General features: G+C 42.4%; 2 protein-coding genes across 3 annotated transcripts in view; both read right to left on the bottom strand.

Moving 5' to 3' along the window:
* Positions 1-2,864, bottom strand: part of prkcba (protein kinase C, beta a) — a 30,878-nt gene extending 28,014 nt beyond the window's left edge. Inside the window, exons 1-2 of one of the 2 annotated variants that reach the window (XM_081361519.1) lie at positions 2,548-2,864; positions 2,036-2,067 (exon numbers count right to left, since the gene is read on the bottom strand). In XM_081361519.1, coding sequence (XP_081217645.1) covers positions 2,036-2,067; positions 2,548-2,708 — 193 coding nt within the window. In that variant the 5' untranslated portion in view covers positions 2,709-2,864. The remainder of the gene's footprint in view (positions 1-2,035; positions 2,068-2,547) is intronic. The other variant, XM_081361520.1, reaches the window with a different exon arrangement.
* Positions 2,865-14,234: 11,370 nt separating this feature from the next.
* On the bottom strand, positions 14,235-17,295 carry tlr2 (toll-like receptor 2; the record flags this gene model as incomplete). The annotated part of the gene is given in 3 exon segments (XM_081361349.1): positions 14,235-16,829; positions 17,202-17,257; positions 17,260-17,295. Coding segments are annotated over 3 exon segments (2,460 nt in total). The 3' UTR covers positions 14,235-14,461.
* Positions 17,296-24,386: the final 7,091 nt, after the last annotated feature.

Raw genomic sequence — 24,386 nt, 5'->3', positions numbered from 1 at the left:
TGTAATGTTGGCACAAGGGAAAGTGCAGTCTGTTCTATCTCACTCTGTTCAATCTGCACATGTGCATAGAGGGAACATTAACAATTTTGTTTAATCAATCTTTATTTATTTTACAGTTGCATTTATATATATGTGTGTGTGTGTGTGTGTGTGTGTGTGTGTGTGTGTGTGTGTGTGTGTGTGTGTGTGTGTGTGTGTGTGTGTGTGTGTGTGTGTGTGTGTGTGTGTGTGTGTACAAAGTAAATGATCAACATTAACTGTTAACATACCGCTGCATCAGCAACGGTTCTGGCTGGACTATGCAATACAGCAATTATTTAAAATTGGTATCATGCCAATAATATAATTTTAAAAAATGGCATGAAATGACATAAAACAGATCAAGATTTAACGTTGGCATGCTTTTATATGGAGTTGATGATGCCAGAGTGATGAACTATTAGAAAATTAAGGAATGACTGCCCGAGAAAAAACAAACAAACAAATTCAGTACAGTACTCAACATTAGAGACTGCAAAGATACAGAGCCATGGAAGAGAGATGTCTCTCTAAGTGTGATAAAATATGCTAATTAATTCCATAAATTTAGAATTTGTTGGAGACCATGTGGAGGCAGGAAACATGGGAACAAGGCGTTATCTCCGCAGACCAGCCAAGCAGGCCATTTGTACAGAACTCATTGTGCTAAAACACACAGATGACAATTTCAGTGTATTAACTGTGGTGTAATGTTTAATATAACAGTCACTACTGAGATCTATCTGAGCTGATTTTTACTGATCATCATAGAATTTAAACATTTAAAATTAAGCAATTTTTTTTTTACTTTGATCAAGGTAGATTTTAACTGAAAATACACACTTTCATACATTAAATGGAGAAAATCCACAGCAGGATCTCCAGGTTTCCTTTTTTTCCCGACAGATGTGTGCAGGGGGTGGGGTATCTTGATTCATTAATTACCTTGAAACTAATTGCCACATGTCCACATGTAATTGAATCATATTTGATTGGTCTAAATCATCTGTATCTTGCTTTTTAGTTTCACCTGTGGCATACAAAGCAGTTCATTACATCTTAGTAGCTGGTGTTTGTTGTGTGGCTGAAGTAAGTTTGTGTCATTTTAATGCTTTTTAGCTGATTTAAGTAAGAAATGCTCATGATTGTAAAATGTGTGACAACTAGCCCCAGTTTCCGCTATTATGTATTCGCTGTCTTAGTAAGCAACACTGTAATCTAGTAATTGTGGATGATGCGTTTTTAACAGCCCATTAATGAACTGAGTAGGAGGTGAAGTATTTAGGATAATGCTGCCAAATGCCATTATAATGGCAGTTCGGGCTTTGACATTCATGGCAACACTGCCTGAATATTGTATTTCTGAATATTCACTAGGGATGTTAACACCAAGGGCTATACTCAATGACCAAGTAAAGAGCAAAAGTTCAATTCAATTACGCATGGTTTTCTCTAACAGCAGTTTTGTGTGTAATTGTGCAATAACTTTTGCAGCTAAAACGTTAAGGTATGTGCCTATACAGAAACAAACTATATAGGAAATACTCATTGGCATATACGCTGTGACAACCAGATCTCATGAGAAAATGTAACTATTTCTGCTTGAATTTGTAGTTCATATGTTGTGATTTGTACAAAAATAAGCGTCCACCCCTAAACTTAACCTTCAGATTGTACTGAAACGTAAGGGTGAAATTGTACGAATTTATAGGAATTGGCCAGAACGTAAAACGTATAAGTATGTGCGGGCTGTGACAACTAGCCGTGGTCTCCCCTGCCAGAGTTCAACAGCACCAACTGTCACTAGTAATCTCTTCAACCCACCACTAGAAATTAAAAAAAGCTTCACTGTATATTTCTTCCACAAACACACTCAAATGAATTGAAAGAACCATGAACTCATGTTTGCAACACTGCTACTATTAAAAGGAAATTATTTATGTAACAGAGCACACACAGTTGCAGACATTGAAAATGTAGAAGACTCAAATTTCTCTAGGGGGCCAAAGAGTCTTACCTTGACACTGGAAACCTTGCTTGCCGAAACCCCTGCAAAAGAGGCGAGACTGTGTGAGAAATTACAGCACAGAAAGCAAATCTGGACGCATTCCTCTGCGCGCATCAGCGAGACGCGCAGGCGCGCGCCATATTCCGCAAAATCCATCTCTAAGGATGATGATGGTGATGATGGCTTTATCATAGCGCGAGGAATTTCATTCTCGTGATAGACACTTTAACATGTTTCCTTAATGAAGAGAAGAGCTTAAGTAAATGTGCTATAAATGACCCAAATGCGTAAACATACAAATGCATATAAATATATTGTAGAGGGTGCAGCAGTGCGTTGGACTCGTTGCGCGAAGCGCTTGTCTTTTCCGTCGGCGTCTTTGTTCAGTGTTGACACCACTGCGGATGTCTGAGAGTGTTCAAACGTTTTAGTGTTTTTCCTCTCACGAGCATCAAGTGAGTCACCTGTGCCCTTCGCAGCCGTGTATATACAACAACACCTAAACGTCCTCCAATACTCACCAGATAAAGTCGGTGCAGTGACTGCAGAAGGTCGGTTGCTTGAAGAAGCGAGCGATGAACTTGTGGTTCTTCACTTCGTGCACGTTCTTCTGCCTCAGCGCGCCCTGCCTGGCGAAGCCTCGCGCGGCCCCCTCGCCCTCGACAGCCGCTGGGTCGGCCATGATGGGGACGGAATGGATGTAGTGGGTAGAAATCTCCTCGACTTGTAGCCTGTGCCGTTGAGGTTGAACGGGGTCTTTCTCGGCTTGCGCTTCGCTTCCCGGTTGGTCGGCGCGCGCGCGCACACGCCTGCCTCTCCCCAGCTGACTGTTGTGGTGGAGCGCGCGGGCAGCGGTGCTTCAGAGAGACTGTAACCACGCCCCCCCCCCCCCCCCCCCCCCCCTTCGTTCGGCTGTTTTGAATGACTGTTGCGGTTGAGAGACACATTTGACAAACCCGTTTAAAAATCACTTCCAAGGAAAGTCATTCATTGTTTGTTAGTGATCTATCGAGCGCCAGACGCACAGCACTTGTTGATTTGGCGCATTGCAAACATTTATCATGGCAACCGTATAGCTTTCTGCCAAAATGCTTAAATAATAATATTAACATTAATATTTGTAACTACTGAATTGGAATGTGGTGACACGAGGTTTCTGAAAAGGTTTGTACGCTCACCGAAGGAGTTCCCATAAATGAGCAATAAATGGTTCTATATTAAAATGTATATTATGCAGCATACTTTAGTTGAAAGTGTCATGTGTCGTGTTACCCTAATTGTGTGGGTAATTGTGCAAAACTTTCAGTAAACTTGAAGAATTTTCAGCTGCCAGTTCTTTACATTAAAGTTTTATCCAGTGTAAAATAGAAACAACTGTAGTATTCTGGCAGAAACCTTTTACAAAATGTTTAAGCATTCATGTAGAACAACCCCAAGGTCATGGATTCGATTCCCAGCGAATGCATGAACTGATAATTTGTATATACAAATATAAAAACAAATATAGGCTACATTTGAGTGCATGTTAGGTCTGGCAGATGGCGGCTAATAGACTATATCCCATATCGTGCAGTCTTTGTGGGTTCAACAGAAGTACATGTGAAAGTAATGACTCTCCCAGTCTGGCTAACCATGACTTTTTTTTTTTTTATATATATATATATATATATATATATATATATATATATATGGAAAAACTTTTGTGAATGTTTTAACAAATTTAAAATGAGAATCACCTTCTAATTCAGGTGACACAGTAATGTAATTTATTAACGTTCATTGACACAATAATTCCAGTTAAACACAATTCCAGTTTTAGGTAATATGTGGAATACTTAAGAACTCAATTCAGCGTATATATTTTTGGTGCCTCAGGGACCTTTTCCCTCATGATGGACTCACTGGAGGACAGTCTTTAAACTTCTTGCAGGAACTTAAGGATTCAATTGTGCGTGAAGCTTCAGCTTTAAGATTCTGAAGTCATGATGAAATCTTAGGTAACCTTATAAGTTATTCAAAGATAGTCCGGTTTGAAATGGTTAAACTGATGAGCCCCAAAAGGCATCTCATGTATCTTTTCTTTTTAACTGTGTTATGTAAGTGAGCCATGTTTTCTGAGAACTTCTGGCACTCAAACCAGTATAATCTGTTTAAAAGAACACAAGCTTTGTGCCTGTTTATGTAAATAACCTCATAATATGTGCAGAAGAGGTGGTAACCCATCTAGTTTCTAAGGAAGACTATTTTCATGCCTGAGCACATTTGGTTTTTAAACTGATGGCTTGGTTGTTTTTCAGGCCAAGTATGTTGTGTTCACTAGAATAGGTTCTTTCTGAAGGAGTAGCACTTATATAAGAATATAATTGTTCATTTCGCTTTCCAGCAGCATTTGATGCAAATATTGTGGTTGAAGCCGTAAGATGAGGAGATTCAATACATTGATCGTGACAGACACAAAACAATCTGATCAGTCTCTTGATGGCGTGTTTTTTTCCCCCGCGATACCTGTAGTAGATTAATTTTTGTTCCCCAAAGAACCTTTCAGTGAACAGTTCTTAAAAGAAACATTTTAAAAATCTAAAGGACACTTTCCCACTATAAAGAACTTTTGTGGAATGGAAAGGTTCATGGATGTTAAAGGTTCTTCATGGGCCCATAAATGCCAACAAAGAACCTATATTTTTATTGTAGTGCATGGTCTATGATCTAAACCAATTCCATCCCTAGTGGTGACTAATGAATAAGAGTTCATTCAGTTCACCATTATGCCCTTGAGAAAGACACTTAACCCCAGGGACCATCAATGGGACTGTCCACGCAATTATTGTTCAAGAGCAAAGCATAATATGACTGAATGAGGAACATCTGAGACCTTCCACTTGTTCTTTCACTGTTGCGACAAGTTCCCCTTTCCAGTGACTTTAAATCTGCCATTTAGCAGATGCTACAACATAAGAGCTTAATCCTTAAAAGGAGACAAATTCCATCCAGAAGTTGACCCACAGATGTCTGCAAATGAATTAATGTATATGGGTGACCGGGGCTAGTTGTCACACTGGGAAGTGTTTATAAATAGAAATTGTACATAGAAATTGCTATAAGAAATGTGAAAAAAAGAAGTGTGAAAATAAAAATGACAACCTGCCGTGATCTGATGGAATTTGATTCTTCGCTGGGTCTTGAGTCAGTTGCTGACCAATGAGCTTACTGTATTATACGCTTACTAATTCATACAAAAGATCTCCTCAATGAGACTTTTCTTCACATCATCCAACCTGACAGATGAGATCATTGTTAAATGCTGTCTGATCCTGAGATCCTCTGATTTTAATGGTAAGTAAAGACTTGCAAATACTTCTGGAGCCAAGTAATAAAATTCTCACGCAGTATGTTCACTAATATCTCGCTGATGAACCCACTAAGGGTCACCGGTGAGTTTAATGATAAGGACACCGACTGTGATTACATTATTTAAACATGCAATATTTAGTCAAAGGTTACAGTTCTTTGACAACACTAATATGACCCTCACCAATCACCAAAACCTTTTTCTTTGAATCACTTGAATTGGCAACAAAAGCATTTGATACAGTCATCCGCCATCTGCTCAGCTCCACACTGGTACAAGATGGAGATCTTGTGATTTACACTTCCAAATCATTGCACAAATTTACTTTGGTTTGGGTTTCATTCTCAGAACAAGCAGATTTTATTGTGAGAACATCAGATAAATAACAGGTGAAACAAACACTCTGATCTGGTCTTTACCACCTAACCAGGATTCTCACTGATCAGATACAGTATGAGTTTACAGATAGCAGTTAGTTCCTTCAAAGTGGAACCTCTATCTTAGATGACAAATCTTAAAACATCCAACAGGTGGCGACAAAAACCGTGAAATACTATGCAAAAGCTGTCATTTATAATAGTAAATCATGAGACTTCCTGAAAAAGAGATCTGAAAAACAGATTGTTCAACATAAGAAATCTAAAAAAAATATTTTAAAATGTACTCTAAAAGCAATGACTGGACCGTTTAAATACTGCTTGATTTCAGAACTCTTTATGGCAAGTTTCTTGAATTAACGTTTTGTTATATAATTTTTTATTTCAGTACATATACAGAAATATCTTAAAGGAACTACTAATAAGAAATGTTTTATCCATTACCTACACTCATTTGATAGAATGTTATTTAGCAACTTTAAATATAAATTATTTATCAATATACCAAAAATATCATATTATTGAAAATAATTGAAAATATCATATTTACATCCTGATTTCCAGAATATTTTTTTTTTTTGTAAAATGGCATAAAACCAAGAATCTGTGATTCGTTAATTCTCTTGATCCTTTATTTAATTGACAAAGGTATGTTTTCACTGACCAACTTCATTGTATTTTGCTAAACAAATTTAAATTTTGATGGTTCCAACACTCCAAAAAGTTGGGACAGAAGCAAAATAAAAGTGAAAAGGTTATAGAATATCCAAGTTTTGAAGCAGTCCACTATAAGCAGGTGTATTGGTAATAGGTAAGGGTGTTGTGTTTGGGTATAAAAGGAGCATCTACTGAAGACTCAAAGATTGGTCATGGCTAATATTGTGGTTTTTCACCATCTACCGTCCATAATATTGTGAAAAGATTCAGGGAATCTGGAGAAATCTCAGGCTGTGTATATAGGGCAAGGCAGGAGATCTCTGTTAAGTGTGTGACCTTCGAGACCTCAGATGGCATTACATGAGAAACCGCCATGCTACTCTGTTAAATATTGCCACAAGCTAATCTCAGATAGTGCAAGACAGTGCAAATGTGTGCTGTGGTCAGTTGAGTCCATGTTTCAGCTTGTTTTTGGGAAAAACGTACTCTGTTACTAACGTAACCACGGTTCTCTCTAGAAGAGGGAACGAGTACTGCGTTTTATCAAAACGCTACGGGAAAAGTCTCTTTTCACGAAACACTGAAGCAAAAAATTATCCTTTAATTTTCATATATGTAAAACACGTTGCGGCAGCAGCAGACAGCTATGGCGAGACGGCTTGCTCGCTCATTGGCTGCTCTGCGGCAACTGCTTAAGCCTATCGAGCGAGGCCTGAGATGGCATCAGGCCAATGAGGGCGCTTCGCGCCCTCCTCGCCACTTCCCGCCGAAACGGGCGTGGCTTACCTCTATAAAAGGAGCTCGAGAAGGCTGACTCACTTGATTTTGATCGCCGAAGCGAACCAGAGTGAACCGTACGCACGGCAGAGAACGCAGTACTCGTTCCCTCTTCTAGAGAAAACCGAGGTTACGTTAGTAACCGAGTACGTTCTCTTACGAGAGTCCTCTCGTACTGCGTTTTATCAAAACGCTACGGGAACCCCTTGCAAAACGCCGTGCGTGCTGGGATAAAAAACACTGATCACCGGAAGCTATTTCAGGCATACAGTGCATAATCACCAGATTGACTCACACAGAGTCAGGGAATAAGGGTGGGAGCCTTAATTCCCTAAACTGTAGCGTCGTAGAATAGACATGTCCACAGACGCAAGTATAACATCACATAGACAGGGTAGGGAACCTGAACTAATGCGGAAAATGTGGGTCTTACACAGTTCTGCCCAAGATAGTCGGTAGCGCATAGCGCATGAGTTTCAGCGGTCTGACTAGACGGCTGAACGGATTACACCGACAAAAGCTTAGCCTGCAAGGCGGGAACCTCTAGGTTATAAAACCTGATAAATGTAGACGGCGAGGCCCAGCCTGCCGCCGTACATATATCCTGTAGGGAAATCCCGCTGGACCAAGCCCACGAAGAAGCAACGCTTCTCGTAGAGTGCGCTCTGACTCCCAACGGGCATGGAATGCCCTTGGCAGTATACGCCAGCGCTATGGCGTCAACTACCCATCTGGATAGACTTCGTTTCGAAACAGCCATTCCTTTGGAACGTCCACTGAACGAGACAAAGAGCTGCTCTGTCTGTCTGAAGACAGCAGAGCGCGACATATAAGCTCTTAAAGCCCTAACAGGGCAAAGAAAACTCGAGTCCCCTTCCTCACTCGATGCCGGCAGGGCAGCCAGGGAAATGACCTGAGCCCGAAAAGGCGTGTTGAGGGATTTCGGCACATAGCCGTGCTTAGGTTTGAGTATGACTTTAGAGTCATTAGGACCAAACTCCAAGCACGCCGGGCTCACAGAGAGCGCGTGCAGGTCGCCTATGCGCTTCACTGAAGCGAGAGCCATCAAAAACACTGTTTTGAAAGACAAGTGTTTGAGGCTAATAGACTGGATAGGCTCGAAAGGGGCACCTTTCATGGCCGCCAGGACCGTAGAAAGGTCGGATTCAGTCTCCTAGCTCCCCTGAGGAAGCGGATGACTAAATCATTCCTTCCCAGCGACTGACCCAGCGTTGAACCAAAGAACGCTGAAATAGCCGCCACATACACTTTGAGCGTGGAAGGGGATCTGCCCTTATCCAACAGCTCTTGTAGGAAGGAGAAAACCTCCGTTACCTCACATTCGAGGGGTGAAATGCTCCGAGCTGTACACCAGCCGGAGAAAACCGACCACTTCGAAGCATAAAGCTGCCGTGTCGACGGCGCTCTAGCCTGAGTGATGGTATTCACGACTCCCTCTGTGAGACCAACGGGTATCCGTTGAGCACCCACACATGAAGGGACCACAGTTCCGGGTGTGGGTGCCAAATCGAGCCCCCGGCCTGCGAGAGGAGATCTCTCCTCAACGGCAGTGGCCATGGATCGATATCTGTCAACTGCATCAGAACTGGGAACCATATCTGGTTCTCCCAGAACGGAGCTACAAGCAGGACTGGGCATTTCGTTTCCCTGACCCGTTCCAGTACCTGTGGCAGGAGGGAGACGGGGGGAAAAACATATAACGGGCAGCGCGGCCACCTTCGGGACAGCGCGCTGTCGGTCTTTGAAAAGAACGCGGGGCAGTGCGCGTTTTCGCGGGACGCGAAAAGGTCCACCTCCGCTCTGCCGAATCTCTCCCACAACAGCCGGACTGTTTGTGGGTGTAGAGACCATTCGCCCGGGGGAACATTGTTCCTGGACAGTCTGTCTGGGCCCACATTCTGAAGCCCAGGTACATGCACTGCTCTCAGCGAGCGTAAGTTGTGCTGAGCCCATAATAGGAGGCGTTTCGCCAGCCTGTACAGGGATATGGACTTCAGACCGCCCTGGCGATTTATGTAGGACACCACAGCCATGTTGTCCGAACGGACTATGACGTGTTCGTCCTTGATGTGGGGACAAAAACGCGTCATCGCGTTGTGCACTGCCAGCATTTCTAGGCAGTTTATGTGTTGGAGCTTTTCTCGTTCCGACCACAGGCCGAAGAACGGTCTGCCCTCGAGCAGAGCTCCCCATCCCGAGGTGGATGCGTCTGTCGACACCATCCTCACTCTCGAGGAAGTCCCCAGGCTTACACCTGATTTGTACCAGTCGTCCGCCGTCCAAGGCGCCAGGGCTGAAACACAGCTCTGATCGACCTTGAGGCGTAATCGACCGGTCGCCCACGCTCTGCGCGGTACCCGCGTTTTCAACCAGAACTGCAGCGGGCGCATGCGGAGCAGGCCCAGCCGGAGAACTGACGATGCTGAAGCCATGAGACCCAGCATCTTTTGAAACTTCCTGAGCGGGGTGACAGCGCCGCGGCGGAAAGACCTCGCCGCGCGCTGAATGATCAACACGCGCTGTGGTGACAGCCGCGCTGTCATAGACTGTGAGTCCAGAACGACGCCCAGAAACAAAATCGTTTGACTGGGGTTCAATGAACTCTTTGTCCAGTTGACTGTGATACCAAGATTCTCGAGGTGATCGAGTAAAATGGTTCTGTGCTCCACGAGCTGTGATCGTGATTGAGCTAGGATCAACCAGTCGTCCAAATAGTTCAGCACTCGCATGCCTCTGAGTCTGAGAGGAGCGAGCACTGCGTCCCTGCATTTCGTAAATGTACGAGGTGCTAGGGACAAGCCGAATGGCAGGACTGTATACTGGTATGTCTGACCCCCGAAGGCGAATCTCAAGTATCGCATGTGGTGTGACGCTATCTGTATTTGAAAATACGCGTCCTTCAGATCTATCGACATGAACCAGTCTTCTCGGCGAACATGCGCGAGAATTTTGCTGGTTGTGAGCATTTTGAAACTGCGTTTCAATAATACTCTGTTCAGCCGTCTTAGATCCAGTATGGGTCTGATACCGCCGTCCTTTTTGGGGACTAGAAAGTATCTGCTGTATAGTCCCCCTTCGTTTAGAGCTGGGGGAACGCGCTCTATCGCCCCTTTGCTTATCAGTTTTGATATTTCGGCTCGAAGTAGGTGAGCTACTTCCAACGAAACCGTAGTTCCGACGCGCGCTGTGAAGCGGGGAGGGCGTCGACAAAACTGTAGCGAGAAGCCTCTCTTTATAATGCCTAGCACCCAGTCCGAAACCCCTGGAAGCGCTGCCCATGCTTCTGCATGGCTGGCTAGGGGCTGGATACGGAGCGCGCTCTGTTCGCCGTGCGACAGAGGCGCTTCGGGGGATAAAAACATAGGCGTTATGCCTGTGGCATTTGAGGCGGGGCGCGCGCTTAATACAGCGGGCGGAACGCTCATCCTCGACCTTACTACAGTGCTTAGCTGAGTGAGGGAGGACTGAGAAAGTCTCATAGGACTCATGTGAGCGAGTAGATGTGGGCTGGGAGCGGGCACATTTACTGCTTTGGGCGCGGTGTCTGCCTGAGCAGAGCGCGCGCTCACAGGTCTCGTTTTTACAGAGAGCCTGTGATCTGTTAGACATAGTGTTCGTGGGCACTGGGAAGCGGGCACTCTCACTATGTTGGAAGCACAATCGACCTGAGTCGATTTTATGTGCGCGAGCCCTAAGTGTAGGGCTGTGCTTATGTGTAGTGATGGGCACTGAGGAGTGGGCATCGAGACTACATTTATAGCACCATCGGCCGTGGCCGGGCAGAATGCCTGCGCTCGACCCCGCTGCGGTGTTTAACCGAGCAAGGGAGGGCTGGGCGAGTCCCGTAGGACATATAATGACCGTTAGTAAGTGTGGGCGCGGGAGAGCGGGCACAATTACTGCAATGAGTGCACTGTCTGCCTGAGCAGTGTGAATGCACAGGTTTCGTCTTTACAGAAACCACAAGGCATGCAGAACATAGTATTTGTGGGCACTAGGCAGTGGGCACGTTCACTATGTTGTGTGCGTGATCGACCCGAGTCGAATATATGAGCGCGGGCCCTGTGTGAAGGGCTGTGCTAATGTGTAGGGATGGGCACAAGCAGTGGGCATCTTCTGTACACATATAGCATCATCGGCCGTGGCCGGGACTTCGCTCGTGGGCTGCAAAACAAACACTTCTGCAGTTGCCTCTCGGGGAACAAACAGAGTGATTTGCATTCGGCGGCAAAATATTTTCTGCCGGCAGACCCGGGATTCGAACTCGGATCCCCCGCGCAAGAGTCTAATAATCTACCACTGGACCACAGTGAAGATACATAGACAAGGTCAGCGCGAGTATTATCCACACTGGCGTTTGCTTGCAGGCATGCGAGTAAGCACGACATGCAATACTAACATTTTCAGACGCCTGAAATATGCCAGAATGTGAGAAGAGTGGATATCGCCCGGTTTCAGCGGGGCTGAAAACACTCCATTCCCCTTTCGCCAGTGACGCACGGGAACCGTAGAAACGGCGTTCGGTTGCAGGCAAGCGGGTACTACGCACTCGCTGGCTGCAAAATGCATCTCCGAAGTCGCCTTCAGGGGACTGACAGAGCGAAGCATTGGCGGCATAAAAATATATGCCGCTAGACCGGGATTAGAACTCCGGTCTCCCATGCGGAAAACCTATAACTCCGCCACTGAGCCACAGGGGGATGTAGGCTTTGAATGTGAGAAGAGTGGATATCGCCCAGTTTCAGCGGGGCTGAAAACACTCCATTCTCCTTTCACCAGTGACGCACGGGAACCGTAGAAACGGTGTTCGGTTGCAGGCAAGCGGGTACTACGCGCTCGCTGGCTGCAAAATGCATCTCTGCAGTCGCCTTCAGGGGACTGACAGAGTGAAGCATTGGCGGCAAAGGCGGCGTCAACATGTATTCTTCGGCGTTTGCTGGCAGGCAAGCGTGCTATAACAGACTCACTTGCTGCAATAATATTTCCAGTCGCCGAACAGGGAACTGAGAAATATGAGAGAAAAGAGGTGAGACCGACCAATGGTGGGACTGAGAACACTCTTTTCTCCTTCGCCGGTGAATGACGCGCGCGGAGGCAGGGTAGCTTTTCTTGTAACGTAAAGAAAAACTAATCCCGCCGTCCGCTTCCAGGAAGGGCAGCCTCGGAAGGATGCCTGGCGAGTCCTCAGAGTCACCGTAGGCAATTGGCTCGGAGTAAGGGCATTTCGCCGTCAGCGAGCGCGAGCGCTGCATGAGAAGGCGTCTTGAAAAAGACGCAGCTCTTTTAGGGGTGAGTGTTGCAGCGAACACACACACACACAGAAAACAGAGCAATATAGCAATAAAGGATATAGGCGTCGGAAAGCGCAGCAGGTACGGCTGTGGAAGGCGGCGTTGGCCAGCGGCTTCGAGGGCTCGTCCCGCTGAAGTGCTTGCTTCGAACGACGCTTACTTCCGTGATCCAGCGATGCGTGCGCTTCGCTGAAGAGATTAAAATCAAGTGAGTCAGCCTTCTTTATAGAGGTAAGCCACGCCCGTTTCGGCGGGAAGTGGCGAGGAGGGCGCGAAGCGCCCTCATTGGCCTGATGCCATCTCAGGCCTCGCTCGATAGGCTTAAGCAGTTGCCGCAGAGCAGCCAATGAGCGAGCAAGCCGTCTCGCCATAGCTGTCTGCTGCTGCCGCAACGCGTTTTACATATATGAAAATTAAAGGATAATTTTTTGCTTCAGTGTTTCGTGAAAAGAGACTTTTCCCGTAGCGTTTTGATAAAACGCAGTACGAGAGGACTCTCGTAAGAGAACAGACAAGTTGTCAGTCCCAAAGATGAAAGGGACCATCCAGATTTTCATCAGCGACAGCTGTAAAAGCAAACATCTGTCATGGGGGCGCATCAGTGGAAACTGCATGGGTGACTTGTTTAAGGTATACCATTGATATGGAGGCATATATCGGGATTGTAGAGACTTGGACTGCCATTAAGATGACATCTTTCCTGGGAAGAAAGACAATGCCAGGCCTCATTCTGCACGTGCTGCAACAGACTGGTGTGTGACTGACTGCCTGTAGTCCAGATCTCTCTCCTATATTAAAAATGTATGGCCCATCATGAAGAGGAGAATCAGACAACAATGACCACAGATAGTTGAGCAGCTGTCTTGGATCAGGTGAGAATGAGCAAACAATCCTTTTTGCAAAACTCTAACAATTAGTATCCTCAATTCCCAAACTATTAAAAAGTGTAATTAAAAGAAAAGGTGATGTGACACAGTGGTAATCATGCCTCTGTCTCAATTCGTTTAGAGTGTGTCAAAATGTTTACAGAACAGCCTACAATTAAATTGGTCAGTGAAAACATTGGAAATCTTTCTCAGTTAAATAAAGGTTAGAGAATTAACAAATCAGAGAATATTGATTTGAATAAAAGGAAATCATCAGAAGAAAAAAGGTTTAGTATTTGATTTTATAACAGTTAATTTTTGCTAGTTTCACTGGAAAGGCTCACTGTCACACACATTAGCGTATTATTCAATCTAAAATGATTCAAGTAACAGAAAATTGCTGAACTGATAATGGCTGAAATGATACTGGAGATCAACAGTTAGTCATTACAGGTAATTAAATAACATTTAGATAACAGCCCATTGTCAAAGCTCACGTTACACAAACATATTCAACTGATAACAAATGGCCTTATAAATGCTGTCATTTTAATGAAATGTGACGCTTTAAACTTCCCAAATGGTATATTACAGTGGTTCCCAAACCTGTCCTGGAGGACCACCAACACTGCACGTTTTCTTTATCTCCCTGATCAAATACACCTGATTCAACTCATCAGCTCATTAACCCATGTGATAATGAGCTGATGAGTTGAATCAGGTGTGCTTGATTAGGGAGACAAAGAAAACGTGCAGTGTTGGTGGTCCTCCAGGACATATTACATGATGCATCAGTTCTATTTTTAGTTTCTAATTCGAATTACTACTTAACTTCACATTTTCATTTGCAATTTTTAAATGTCACTTTTTCCATGTAATATTTATATTTTATTTCAGCTTCATTTCAATTAATCGTTTTAGTTACAACAACAACAATGTATACAGTAGGCCTGCAAATAAAAAATAAATCTGAAAATGCATCATAGAGACATTGCATTTTGGTAGTTAGCCAGTTTTATTGGTCATTGGACCAGTTTAGGGCTAGTTATGAGCGGGCTTGTATTTGTCACACAAACCTGGCAAGCCTTCATGAGGCGTCAACATTCATCTCTCTGAAGAGCGGCTTTCAGATTGCTCCAGAACTCGCCTCTCTTCTCCTCATCCTCGGGCCACTCCAGATACGTCCTGGAGTTCATAATCTTCCGCAGCTTGCAGAAGCGCTTGGGGATGGTCTCCTTCTTGATTGGCTCTAGAAGTACTAGGACAGCGGAGTCATTGTGCTCATCGACTATGCGGAAATGTGAGAAGTCCAGTTCGTAACGACACCATTCGCTGGTAACAAAGTGCTCAGACAGAACAAAGAGAGTGCGATGGCTCTTCTCAATCGAGTCGATGATGTTGTCCACGATCCAGCGGCCCGGCCGGAAGTCCCGTTTGTGCAAACACAGGGCGAACGAAGGCTGAGCGCTCTCCAGCTCTGGAACGAGGATCTCCTCGACCCACTCAGCGTCATGTTGACTGTAGGATACAAAAGCGTCATAGCGGAGCTCTTCTGACAGTCGACCAACTGCAGGTTTTCGTTTGGCTTGAATCCATGCTTTAGTCATCTGCAGGTACCATACAACGTGAAGCTTATGGCAGGTGACAACAATAAGTCCAAGCACTATGATGATCACAGAACAAAGCACTGAGACAGCAGGGATCATATAACACTCGAAGACTGACAATCTGACGCTTTCAATGGCATAACCTCTGAGAGTGAATGGAGTGTCGCACACATAATTGCAACGACCATCTCGAAGTGTGATGAAATGGCCAACATCTTGATTGAAGAAAGATACAAACTCGCAGGAGCACACAAAATTGTTGTTACCCGCCTCCAAGTATTGCAGGTTTTGAAACCTCCTCAAAGAGCTCCCGTTGAACATGCGCAAGGCGTTCCTTTGGATAAGCAGCGTATGGAGCCTCGGAAATAATTCCCCCTGTGGTAGTTTCATAAATCGGTTGCCTGTCAATATAAGTGTAGTAAGTTGAGGAAATCTTTGGTTGAAAGCCATCAGATCATTTTCGCTGAGATCCAGAACCGTCAAGGTAGAAGGCAGGCAAGCAGTCATCGTATGTAGCTTTGTGCTGGAAAGGTTCAGAAACCTGAGAGTCGCTGGCCAGCTACACTTTTCTGGCATAGAAACAAAACTATTATGACTTAAGTCTAAATATATGAGCCTCTTAAGATTAGTTGCCAACCGAGACATCAGCCCAAGAGATTTTAATACGTTCTGGCTCACATTTAGGGTGTTGAGGTTTTGATATGCGCCAAAACCTGTAAATAAGGTCGGTTCGATTGTCAGGTCTGACAGGAGATTTTGACTGAGGTCCAAGTATTCAAGCTTTTTCAACAAAAAAGTAGTTTCTCGAGGAATGACAAACACTGTGCTGTTGATCACAGACACCTTATGGAGATGAGTCAGGAGAAATCCCAACTGGGTCATGCTACTAAACCTAAAGAACCCTTGGATGTCAAGATTACATATGTAGGCAGTATGTAAGTCTTCATAATGTGTGTACGAAGCATTCTGCCACCACCCCTGACCAACTAAAAGTACATCTTTGAGACCAAAATAAGACAAATGAGAACCATCCATGACCTGCAATAAAGAGGTGAACGCTTCATCGCTTGTGCTGCTATTTTGGAAAGTCAAGCTTTTAGTCCCACCTTCTTTCGCCGCTTTGAAGGGTTCTGTCGAAGTGCTCGTTCTGAGTGTTGCATCTTTGATGGTCAGAAGAGTTTCAGGGTGGGAGACATCTAGAAGAACCTTAGAAACAAGTTCTGGATCGTTCTGAAAGAGATTCTGAAGGCTCAAAGAGACTAAACCGATGGGACGGGCTGCTTTCAAGCTCCCGCTCTCATACGATCTCAGGTTACTGCCAATAAGTGTCATCTCCTCCAGATGAGTGAGCCCTTCTAAGCCATTCTTGTGTACCTTCCTCAGCGATGGACTACCAAATCGCAGCGTCCTCAAGTTAATGAGAGACTGGAAGATGGAAGCAGGTCCCAAGGTGGAGTATGGGTTTCCTACAAGGTTCAGTTGCTGAAGAGATTTTAGCTCATGGAACCAAGACGAAAACAGTTTTTTCAGGTTGTTTAAGGACAGATCAAGAACTTTCAGATTACGTTGAGATTTGAATGCCTCCTTGTGTATAAACCTGAGCTTGTTCTTATGCAAGTTTAGGGTTTTCAGCGCAATATAAGGGCTGAGATCATTGATGTCAATTGACATAATTTGATTGAAAGACAGGTCAAGGCCAAGAGCATTCGCTGGAACCTTTGGGATCTGTTGGAGTTGATTTGAGGAGCAATTGCAAAAATAATTCTGATCACATTTACATGTCCAAGAGTACTCGAAGACTTGAGCCAAAATCAACATAAAAAATATCATGGACTCCTTCGCACCCAAGAGTCTCATTCTGTAAAAAGAAAAATATAAAAAAATATGTATACTTTTATTCAGTAAGGATGCATTAAATTGATCAAATGTGAAAGTGAAGACTTTTGCGTCACTTTTACAAAGTTCTATTTCAAATAAATGCTGTACTTTTGAACTTTCTTATCATTAAAGAATCCTGAAAAAGACGTAGGCTATAATTCAGCGAATACAAGAACAGAAAAACAGAAAACAGAAGTTCTTCATATCCAAAATAGTCAGTCAATCAATGCACTCTCGTTATATCTATATCTAACCTCTATATATAGTACAATCGCAAGCTGGCGTTTGCAGTCGAATATTAAAGTGTTTCCAGTTCTGCATATTCCAAGACAGAAAAAATTGAAAAAATTACCTGACTGCTATTATTGTGTCTGCTCCTCTTTTGTACGCAAACTGCAGTTTGGCAGTATAGTCATAATAAAGGAAAACAAACAGAATTCAAACATGCAAACATAGTCTGAGTCACAGGAGGTAGTGAAACTGAATAGCCTGATTGAAACTTACAAAATCATTTCTCTTTTTTCAGTAGCATTATTTTAGGGAACCATCCCTATACAGACCAGTCTCAGAGCATGTGTATATTATATTTACATGCTGCACATGTAGGTGTAGTTGGGTAATAATTTTTCAGACCGTCTCAGAATGTCTTACACAGCTTTTATTCAAATAGTTTTTGTAAAACTATTTCAGACATGTTTTTATGTTCACTTCACTAAACACTGCATTAGAATTAAGGATACAAAAAGAGGAAGTTAGCCTTTTCATGCAAGGCATGACTTTAACTTTACCGCTATATGCATCACTTCGCATCTCTTGTGGTTATTGCAGGACACACCCAGTGCTCCACAGCGGCTTTAACAACAGTCGGTTGTTGTATACTCGTGTGCAATAAAAATGAGTCAAGCCAAAAATGTTAAAATATTTAGTGGTCTTTTACTGGTGTCGACCATTTTAAAGCACAAATCACTGGTCAGGAAATTAGCAAAACTTGCACAAATACTATAGATAAAGTAACTTGGCACGGAATAACCTTCCCGAACTTGCAGACGGCTTTTTACAGGAAGAAGAGTCAGTTTTGTTCCACTCAAAATGAATAGCTTCAGACAGTTTATGAGTAGTTGAGAAATGTCTCCCAGTTCGTTTAATGTGAGACCAAAATATTCACTATAGGGTTCAAATCTGGACTCTGACCAAGCCAAAACATGAGCCTGATGGCCTTGTTCTCAAGCCATGTCTTGGTTGTCTTTGCAGTTTGGGCAGGAGAATAACATCCGATCATTTCTCTTCAGATAAAAACTTTTCATTTGTGGGAAGCAAGCCATTCTGCAATATTCTCCTATTCTCCAAAGCATTAAATGACTTTTCACAGTGAAGTAGTTCACCAATGCCAGCAGCGTAAAAAGGTTCCCCACACAATGACACCTCTTCCTTCATGCTTCCCCTTATGAAAAAGAAGTTTATCAAGTGTGCTATTAGTATACTTCTTTTAAACTAAAAATAAGTATACTCTCAGTCTACTTTTTATGTACTTCTCAGAAAAATACGTAGTTCTTCTCAGAAATATACTTAAGATACTGACAGAAAAGTCTTAGTATATTTGGATTATATGACTATCATTTTTGATCAAGATATATTTAAAAGTATAATTAAATATTCTAAGTATACTTGGCTTGTAGTTGTGTTTACTCTTTTGATTGAGTAACATATTAAATACTTTTTCACATGATTTTACATACTGTCTTATAAACTTACATTGTTTGAAAAGAAGAAGAAGCTGAAACAAGTGATAGAAGATTGCTTACGCAAATGTAAAACAAATGCGATCATCAAACATTCAACAGCAAAACTGGCAAATGTTAGCGAATGAAATGTCCAATGAAGTGCAAAAATCGATCACTTTGCGATAAAAGCATCAAATTTGGTTGGAAGGCTGACAAAGGGGGTCTGATCAGATTTAGGACCGTAGGTGCTTGAAATTTGACCCCTGGGGGTCATGGCAGCCATTTTTCAAAATACTCTATATACTCTATTTCACTTAACTGGCACAAAAGAGATTAAATCGATTGACAAATTGTGGTAATCATGCTAATCGTGCTAATTTACGTTTTTCTTGTGATGAAAACTCGGTCTACAATGTGATGTGTAGGCCTACCTACTAAACCACTTGCAAATAATCCAGCAGGACTCAACAGTTCTTGCAATTAATATTTCTAATCAAGGTCAGAGCATTTGGAGAGCAAAGAATTGACTGTGATTAGCTTTGGGTGATAGCCTGGTTAAAACCAGACCATTCTCAGTAGTAACTGAGTTATGGTCTGGCAAAGCTTCTTTAATAACTCATTTCCAAAGGGGCGTCACTAACAGACGTCACTCAAATGCCTCTGGGCACAATTGGATAGACCTAAAACCAATCAGAGCGAACGTCATCGTGTAAAGCCATATGCTGCGTCCCAATTCGCCTAAGTTACACTACACCATAAAAGTATGTACTCTTTTTGTGAAGAAAATGTATTTACTTTTGAATGTGTAGCAAAAAAGTAGGCAAGCTTTGGGACATACTACTTCGTCATCTTTATCGGACGGATCTGTCGCGTGCATCCCGTCACGTAAACTGCCGTCAATCATCTTGTCACAGTTAAAATCCTCTATTAAATCTAATTTAATTTCCTACCGTTTCTGAGAGAAATGTAGTAACACGTTCATCTGCCAGTGGGTCTTTCATGGAGACTGTCCTCATGTGTTTGCAATTTGAATATAATAATGCATTTAAAAGTTGGTGCGCTTCACCAACGGACGTCGCTCAAATGCCTCTGGGCGCAATTGGATAGACCTAAAACCAATCAGAGCGATCGTCATCGTGTAAAGCCCGCCTCAACGTTTCTGATTGGTGCCGCGATTTCGACGGCATGGTCATGGAAATGGACTTGAATGAGCTCTTTGCCAGACTACTTGCAGAGCAAATCTAAATTTGCCGGAAGTTGTCTGGGTTTTCCCAGGCTATTTGGGTGGTATAAACTAGCCGTACAAGAGCACAGATTTACAATGAAATAAATAGGATGAATTGCAGATAGTTTAGATAACCAGCCTAAATGAAATTCTGTGGAAATGTACACCTACTTTATTTCACAGAATCCTAACTCTAAATTCCTGCAGACTAAAATCTATTTTATATTATATTTGCCTGTCTGAGTTATGTTTGCTTACTCGCAGTATTAGCCTGCACTATTTTTACTGAGTAACAGTGAGAAACACATTCAACTGACTTTGCCTTTATCTCACTTGTAGTCAAGAGTAAAACATCCCACCAGTTCCCTAGATTTTAAAGAGAATAATATTTAACCACCACAAGTGGAACCTATACTGACTGAATGAGGAGTCACTGACAAACTACCAAGTAAAAATGATGCATATTAGTATATGCACACAATTTAATATTAAATATTTAAATATACATTTAAAAAGTACATAATTTCTGATAGATATCATAACCTCTTTTCCTTTTTGTTTAAAAATGAACTAGATTGATTAATGATCAAATGTTCAACTTTTTAAATTGTTAATTTCTGTCATCTATCCATTATGACATTATGAAATCCATATTTGGCGGCAATTTTCTTTTTTTTTTAAACATATCTTATATTTTAAAGTTTAAAGACCTTCTATGTGAAAGTGTGCTCATATTTACATGTATTTATGGTGAAATGTGTTATTGCATTTTATGTTTCTGGCAGCTTTTAATTCATTTTCCCATTACGAAATCCATATTTGGCGGCCATTTTGAAAAATGGCCCCCAGGGGCCAAATTTTGAGTGCCTACGGTCCTAAATCTGATCAGACCCCCTTTGTGAGCCTTCATACCCAATTTCATGCTTTTATCGCTAAGTGATCGATTCTGGTGAAAATCTGCGCTTAGCCGCCCCACTAGTGTTTTGATCATGGTTCTGAATCCCATTGGATTACCCATCCCAGATGCAGTAATACAAATGAGAAATGTAGATGTGAACTAGTTGTGCACTTAAACTACTACTAAACGTTTATACTGAGTGTACCACTTATAGTACACTTAAACATAACCATTTATATACTAAAAAGTGGGCCAATTTAGTCCCAAAATAGTACAATTACAAGTTCACTACTAGTACATTGATATTAGTATACTTTAACATAAAATATACTTGAACTTCTTACTTTTTTTAATTAACTTATAGCCTATACTGTATTCTTTTTCATAAGGGTCACTGCATTTATTATTTTATTTCTCAACAGATTTACAAAGACCCCGCTCTGGAGCATCACCATGCAACTCGTGTTTCATTGTGATTCTTTCTTCACACACAACTTCCCATATTCTATGACTTTTAAAGTAGCGCATCTGCTCACATTTTTTTTTTTTTTAATTTCCTGACCAATAATTTGTGGTAATTAAAAGCTTACTGTTAAGCTATTTTGGGCTTGACCCTTTCTTTTGTATGTGTGTATATTATATTTTATAATATAATCTAAAATACATGTATTTGATATTTTCTAACAAAATAAAACTAAACAGAAGAGTCCTGTGGTGAAATACTGGGATCATCATGCTTATAATATTACACATTTAAATAAAAAAATGCATTATCGCAATATGAGTTCTTTGTATCTGCTCTTGCAGGATATTAAATGTCAAAAAGCCTTCTCTTTTTGACCTTTTTGTTCCTCTGGTAAAAGACAATCTAAAATTTCAAGAGGACTCCTCCCTTGTGTCACTATAAGTGACAGGTGAAAAGAGGCATAAGCCTATATCAGACAAAACAACTACCTCAATTCATTTGGGAAACATGAAGGCTTCCTGCTTCAGTTGATTTGAACTGTTGGCAACACAACAATCTTTCTGTATTGTTTCAATTTTAGTACACTGGCAAAATTATTATGTCATGTTTAGTGTAAACATGCAGATATATATGAGTTGAAAAGAAAAGTGCATGCAGAGGGCATAACTAAGTTATTTTCCTACAAGTATCACAGCCCTCTTGGATAAAACAGAAGAAAGCAGAACATTTATTTTGCTATAAGTATAACTTTTAGACCTGTTTTACGCTAATGAGTCAGAAAGGAAACCTTGCAAGCAGTTTATGATAAAAAGTGTGTATCAAATCATGATAATCTGGTCTCTAGAAACTAAGTAGATCTATGGGATTTTATCTGCTACCAGGCCAAAACCGAAAAAGTCTGTTTACTTAGATAATAACTTACATCTCTCCTCAACAAGAAACAAGTTTTTAATTTTTTTTTTTATGTCTGCAGCACAAATGGTGCAGGGCGAGTTATGCTCTTAAGTTTATTACTTACAAAACCCCAATCATACATGATCAGTAATAATTTATTCATAAGTCTAATGTTTTTAATTTTCTCAGAACAAATGTGTAAACATCCAAATGCAAAGGATCATTAAAGGGATAGTTCACCCAAAAATTAAAATTCTGTCATCATTTACTCATCACCCTCATGTTGTTCCAAACCTATATGAGTTTCTATGTTCTGTTGAACACAAAAGAGGGTATTTTAAAGAATGTTGGTAATCAAACAGTTGACGGAAGCCATTGACTTCCATAGGAAAAAATAGGCCTATTATGGAAGTCAATGGCTACCTGGTAACCAACCTTCTTTAAAATATATTTTGCGTTCAACCAGGGGCGGATCTAGAAAAATATTTGTGGGGTGGCGAGAGGGGGGCAGGAATTTTTGAGGGGTGGCAACATATGTGTCGGAAAGTCTTTTATTTCCTGTCATTTTATTTTGAAACTGTAGTGACGTCATTTCTTTCCGAGCGCATCACATTCTCATTTCCGACTCCGCATTCTGTGGGATGGTGGCTCTCGTGTGCGTAACCTAAGCGAAAGTAAGTTTCATCCTGCACTAAGATGTAAATATTGCCATCGGACTTGTTTAGATGTTGTCTACTTTCACCTGTTTTCCTGTTAAGTATATTATACGCTTGGTTTTGATACTTTCGTGTGTATTTCTTTAGTTAATAGGTATCACGTGGCTATGTTATAAGCCGTGTTAGACTGAAGATTGTTTCCTTTACATTATTTCAGCCTTAAGCTATATTCTCGAGTGCCATATTTCAGTTCTTATGCCCTTTAGTCCTACCGTTAAATCGTGTTTTGCTTCTGTGTCGCTGTCAGACGCAACTAGAGTGTAGTTCGGCACTCCCAGGCCATGCGCCCCTTACGTGCTGGGCGCATGGGGTGCAGTTGCGCCCGCTTCCACTAGAGGGAAGCGAAGACCACCAAATCTATTTAGTATCTCTAAATTGCCTCATTAACCCTTTGTATGCCTGTATATTAGTTGTTTGACTCTTTTCAGGTTATTCGACCAAATTATTATATTTAAGTATTCCTATTCAATGTTTATTATTGTATTGGATATTACTTTATACTTTTGTACATTGTGATTAATATTATTTTATTCTTTGTTTCTTTTATAGACCACACACACACATACATTTGTACAACAATGCCTGTACCCAAACTTTAATAATAAAGTTTGCTGGAATAATTTCTCCGTGCCCTTCTCTCTGACCGGAGCCCTGTCAAAGGAAACTGTCAGACCAGTATTATCCCCTTCAGAGTGTCCGACTCTATCACATGGTCCTTCGAGCCGGATCTGACAGCTTTCTGGAGACAATATGGAGCCAGGACAACCATCTGCAGATCCAGCAGTGCGTTCTCGACCCCAGCGGGAGATACAGTTACCAGCATCCCTTGCAAACTTTGAAGTTGGGTACATACCGAGAGTCACAGTACTTCCTTCCACCGAAGCTGAAGAACTCGGAGCAGCAGCCCCAGCTCACGACATCCCAATCCCTGATCCACTTTCACTGCCATTTGTGAGAGCAGAGTCATGCCGATCCTTGGTATCTTCTCATCGTAGCAGGCCGAGATCTCGAGCCAGTGCTGCCTCATCAACCAAGAGGTCCGTTGCAGACGGGCTATCCGAGCTACAGAGTGCCATGTTGGAGGAACAGGTCAAGCGGATGGAATTAGCAGAAGTGCAGCGGCAGATTATGGAGCAGACGCTAGTGGACGAGCAGTGTACTCTTCTAGACAAAGAAGCCAGAGACGCCCTTGATGAGAAGGAGGAACTTCTCAGAGAACAAGAACGGCAGAGACGTCGACTGGAGGAGAAAGCAGAGATGGCATACAAGAGTAAAGAGGCTATCACCAGGCATCAGATGTTGCGACGGCGACTGAAAGAGAAAGAGATGGAATTGGCACAAGCAGCTCTAATCACATCTTTCCTGAAGAAAGAAGGAAGTAAAAGTCCCAGTTCCTCCAGGCCCCTCAGTGAATGTGAGTACAACCTAAGGTCCTCATCAGAAGCTCAGCCTCTCCTACTCCACTCACAAGGTGAACACAGACTACTCCATTCTACTCCATCTATTCATGTTCTGCCATCAGTCTCCAGTGCAGTCATTAGTCCACCTGTCTCGACCAGTCTTCCATCAGTCCAGCCCACTCCACAAGTGAGTGCTTATACTACTACTAGTATACTT

The sequence above is a fragment of the Scardinius erythrophthalmus genome (assembly GCF_964197995.2).
Source record: "Scardinius erythrophthalmus genome assembly, chromosome: 3".
Taxonomy (NCBI): domain Eukaryota; kingdom Metazoa; phylum Chordata; class Actinopteri; order Cypriniformes; family Leuciscidae; genus Scardinius; species Scardinius erythrophthalmus.
This window is presented reverse-complemented; position numbering and strand designations above follow the sequence as displayed.